The sequence below is a fragment of the Peromyscus eremicus genome, chromosome 12 (assembly GCF_949786415.1).
Source record: "Peromyscus eremicus chromosome 12, PerEre_H2_v1, whole genome shotgun sequence".
NCBI lineage: Eukaryota > Metazoa > Chordata > Mammalia > Rodentia > Cricetidae > Peromyscus > Peromyscus eremicus.
Genome location: NC_081428.1, coordinates 80,466,914 through 80,471,913, shown reverse-complemented (window position 1 = coordinate 80,471,913; position 5,000 = coordinate 80,466,914). Strand labels below are relative to the sequence as shown.

The window sequence follows — 5,000 nt, the reverse complement described above, 5'->3', positions numbered from 1 at the left end:
AAGGGTAGACTTGGCCCAGTTCTTCCTAGCTCTGTGGTCAGTGATATCAAGTTCGCAGCTTGGGATTAGTCACTACGAAGGAAATCACAGAAACCAGCAATTGCTGTAAGTCAACACCCTCCACCCTACCCCACTTCAACCCGGCATTGGAAAGAAACAGTCCCATCTACCAGAAAAGGGACTCCTAGAGTGCAGCCAGCACAAGCCAGTTGCCCTTTCAAACTGTGAGGATTCTCTCTCTGTCTCTCTTTCTCTCTCTGTCTCTGTCTCTGTCTTTCTCTCTGTCTCTCTTTCTCTCTCTCTCTCTGTCTCTGTGTGTGTGTGTGTGTCAGTCTCTGTCTCTCTCTTTCTCTCTTGTAAAGACATATTGATTTTTTAAAATATAGTGATAATACTTTATGAACTTTTAAAACTACTTTGTTTCCCTAGGAAAGTGTAAGTTAGATAACTGAGGCAGCCTTGGCCTTTGGGAAAAGTGAGAAAAAAAAAAAAAAAAAAACATCCAGGACAAACTTTGGGAAGCAATGCCAGCCAATGTGGTGAGGGAGTGGGTATTGGGGTAGTGAGGTTACTTTTAGAATTCCTAGCTGCTCCCCCAGCTGCATGACCATGCATGCTCTGTCCAGTAGCCAGGCAAAGTGCTCAGTCATCCCAGGGCCTTACGTCCTATGTAATCCATGCGCTGCATGGTCTCGTAATCTATATGCATGCGTGATGTAGCTAGTAAGCACATATGTGCATGTGCGGGGGTTGGGAGTGAGGGGGGAACCTATAAAAGTGGGTTCCACCCATTCCTTCCTTCTCTTCCTGCATGGTCATTCCACAGGCCGATGCATAGGCCCTCTCTATTCCCCTAATAAACTCTTTTTTTTTTTTTTTTTTTTTTTTTTTTTGGTTTTCGAGACAGGGTTTCTCGGTTTCTCTGTGTAGCTTTGCGCCTTTTCTGGGACTCACTTGGTAGCCCAGGCTGGCCTTGAACTCACAGAGATCCGCCTGGCTCTGCCTCCCGAGTGCTGGGATTAAAGGCGTGTGCCACCACCTCCCGGCCTCCCCTAATAAACTCTTACAGTGGGTTTTGTTGTACCTTGTGGCTTTTCTCACAAGGTAAACAGCGCCACTTAATATATAACAGTTACCGCCCCCCAAATACAGCACCGCTTAATAAATAACAGTTACCGCCCCCCAAATACATGTTTTGAGTCATTTATATTTCCTTTCCTTCCACAGACTTCTATCCTACAGGCCCCCTACATTTAAAACCCTGGCGTGAGGATGATTCCTGGGAAAGGTGAATGATGAATTCCTGCAAGCTGGGGCAACCCTCGGCCCTGTGAGTAGCTGTGGAAAATTCCTAAGCTCCAGGCAAGAGGTCCAGAAAGGGAGGCTTTGTCCCCTAGGGTTTGACTTGCTGCAGTTTGGGGTGTTTTCACTCCGAGTCGCCAGAAAGCTGATATTTAGACAGTCAGGCCCAGCCGCTAAAATTCCCGACTCCTTTCCCTTCTGTGAGCCTGCAGCCACGCCTGGTGAGTTCTAGTTACAGAGTTCAGGCCACCTGAATTAACCCAAGGAAGAAGGCTCTCTGGGCACAGATCAAATCCCCGTGGGACATTGCTGGGGGGTGGAGGGGGTTACTGTAAGAGAAATAAAGTCACCACCAAACTTTCCTGTGACATACACAATTTGCAAAATGCACTACATATATTTTATTAAGTCATAGGTTGAGGTTAATATTATCTGGACTTTACTAACTGGGAGAACTTGTTTCAAACTCAAGTGCCCAGGTGAGACCCTGGTCACTGATAGGAACCTTACCTGTGATTCTCCCCAGCTTCCCAGCGTACATTTCTCCAACAAATCCAGATATGTGTGCTCCTAGACTCACTCCAACCATATAAATGTTGTCCAGAGAAGCTCCTTTGGCCTAGAATTTCATTAATAAATTGTGTGAGTTCAAGAAATTGCCAACACTTGCAGAGCTTTCCTAGCTGTTTACTTGGGAAAAAATTCTTAAGTACTTTGTATCTATTGTCTCACTGACTCTTTTGTGGGTGGGTGGGTATGCATACACATTTATACACTTATGTATGGTCAAAACGTCACATGTTGGGCTAGAGAGATGGTTCAGTGGTTAAGAAACATTTGTTGCTCTTGCAGAGGAGCCAGGTTCGATTCTCAGCCCCCAAACAGGAGCTCACAATTGTATTTAACTCAGTTCCAGGGGCTCTGATGCCTCCTTCTGACTTCTGTAGGCACCAGACATACACATGGTATACATATATACATGCAGGCAAAACACCCGTATATATATTTTAAAAGAATAAATAAATCTTCCCTCTTAAGTTAGATATCTCCTTCAATTGCTCTCCACCTTATTTTTTGAGACAGGATCTCTCACTGAACCTGGAGGTAGCTGACTTGCTTAGACCAGCCAGCAAGCCCAGGGTCTTCTCTCTCCCCTTCCCGGGCCTGGGATTACAGATATGCACTGCACACTGCTGTGCCCAGATCTTTCGTGTAGGTTCTGGGGGTTGAACTCAGGCCTTCGTATTTTCACGTCAAGTATTTATCAACTGTGCCAACTCCTTAGCCCCTATTGTCCCATTTAAATGCCACAAGAGGGCTGGAGAAGTAGCTCAGTGGTGGAGAGCTTGCCTCATAGGTTATAAGCGTTCAGTCCCCAGCCTGGCACAAAATGAGGAACCTTTACGGCGTCCTGCAATGCTGATTCTAGTACTTTAATTCACAGGGCAGGAAACTGAAGCCCAGAGTTGAAGTCATATGGCCCAAGTAAAGCAGTTGAGTAGTGTGCAGAGCAGGATTTAAACCAACCTAACCCCAAACTTGTGTCTTTCAGTGTCTCCATTCCTGACTCTGCTGGTCCTCGAGCAGGGACATCTTTAGCGATTCCAGATCGGGGAGGGGATGATAAAGCATTTTGGTGGAGTCACCATCTCAGGGGAAGGAAAAGTGGGGGAGGGGAGAGCACACCAGATGACAGGCTGGTTAGCTGGCTCTGAGCCACCCAAATACTACCTGCTTGCTGAGGAGTTCATGTACAACTCATCACCACCAGCCACAGTGGTCCTTGTGTGGGAGTCTCTCTGAATGCTCTGACTTCACGGAATGTTTTTGTTATAGTTAGAAAGGACAGCTCTGTTGAGTGGTGGTGCACACCTTTAATCCTTGGGAGGCAGAGGCAGGCGGATGTCTGAGTTCGAGGCCAGCCTGGTCTACAACAGAGTGAGTTCCAGGTCAGCCAGGGCTACACAGAGAAACCTTGTCTTTAAGAAAGAAAGAAAGAAAGAAAGAAAGAAAGAAAGAAAGAAAGAAAGAAAGAAAGAAAGAAAGAAAGAAAGAAAGAAAAAGAAAGAAGAGAGGGGGTGGGGGATGGGGGCAGCTCATGAGATTACTCACTAAATAAAAGCTAAGGCCCTGCCTTGAGAGGCCTTCTAACAACATTGACTATGTCATTGGACCACGTGTTTTCATTGTGGTTTGGAGTAATCTGGACGTTAGTCTTTGGTTGAAGGAGGTCCAGGCATTTAAACCAAGAACTCTGGGCAGAGCCCCTCCTACTCAGAGACACCTTCACAGCAGCTGCAAGATGCTGCTCCTGTCACAAGACCTTTGGTCATCATCTACAGAAGGTTGTGAGGACATAAAATCTACAACATTTACAACGACATTGCCCTGTACCCCTTCCTTGTGAGGTGGACAATCTGCGCAGCCACACCCTCTTCCCTAGGTTTATTCAGACTTGCACAATGTCTGAATAAAAAAACAACCCACCATCTAACCAGGAGATGCCTTTTGGCTTTAAGCTTCCAAACAAGCAGCCAAGGTCATCTAAGAGGAGTTTGTCTTACCAACATCTCGTCGATAAATTCCTTCAAAATAAGAGCTACTTTTCTGGTCTTGCCTGAGGCGTGGGTGTATATCACAGTTGTCGCTCCTCGATTCCAATCAACAACCACCACGTTCATCTCTTGTACATTGAGCAAACTCTGTACCAACTCTTCCATCCAAACTGGAGGGGAGCCTGTTGGCCGGAAGCCATGGATAACGAAGGTGGTTTTCTTGGTCACATTTAAGCTCCCCAGAGCTGTGGAGTTGATGAGTTGTGCACAGATCTGGTTTCTCTGTGTGTAGAGCATCAGTCTCACATTTAATCCTGTACCAACCACTGCACTGTGGAAGCTCAGTCTGGTGAAGGATGGGCATGTTTCATCCGTGTCTGGAAATAAGAATTAGATGGCATCATTCAGTGCCTCCTAAGCAGGGCATCAAGCAGAAAAGTGTTATGATTTGCTCCTCAGGGCTCTTACGTCCCTCACAGCACCTTGCAAGGGCCTAGATCTACCTACATGAAGTTGAAAAGTTATACTTGATCAAGCATTTCTAAGTAACAATTTCTCCAGACATCTTTCTCTAGACTCTTTCAAGGTCAAAACCACAAGTTAGCTCAAGGAAGCCTTCCACAATCCTCCCAGCCATAAGCATACCCTCACTCCCTGACTCTCTAAGCACCTGTGTGTACCACTTACAGCACAATGAAATCCCTTTCAAGGATGCATTCTGGGTGTTGTGTACAGGTGTGTCTGTCCCGGGAAAGCTCGTAGAATGGTAATTTCTAACCTGTGTGTCCTCAGAGAGACAGAACACAGCAGAAGAGTCATCGACTGAGTCTCCATGGTCTCTTGTGCAGCACCCTCAACGGGACAGTGGTCAGTGTGTGTGCCCTGCCCTGAGCACCTGAAACTGCAGGCCCTGTCAGCTGGTTCTGGGCCCTTTTCTTAGCTCCTCAAGCTCTCCTGTCAGGCCTTCATGTTGTGGAATATTAGTTGAAGATGTGTTACATTCGTTTATGCTGTGCAACATTTAATGATGCAAAGATGTTTTGTATTCTCTTATGTTGCATTTATTTAACTCTGTGAAGCTGTGTCACTTTGCCTGTCTAAAGCACCCAATTGGTCTAATAAAGAGCTGAATGGCCAATAGCA

At 46.1% G+C, this 5,000-nt stretch overlaps 1 protein-coding gene across 1 annotated transcript in view; it reads right to left on the bottom strand.

Annotated features, from left to right (window-relative positions):
- Liph (lipase H) overlaps positions 1–5,000 on the bottom strand; it is a 71,654-nt gene that overhangs the window by 33,909 nt on the left and 32,745 nt on the right. The window contains exons 2-3 of the mRNA XM_059277053.1: positions 3,867–4,234; positions 1,813–1,921 (exon numbers count right to left, since the gene is read on the bottom strand). Of these exons, the coding sequence (XP_059133036.1) occupies positions 1,813–1,921; positions 3,867–4,234 (477 nt within the window). The remainder of the gene's footprint in view (positions 1–1,812; positions 1,922–3,866; positions 4,235–5,000) is intronic.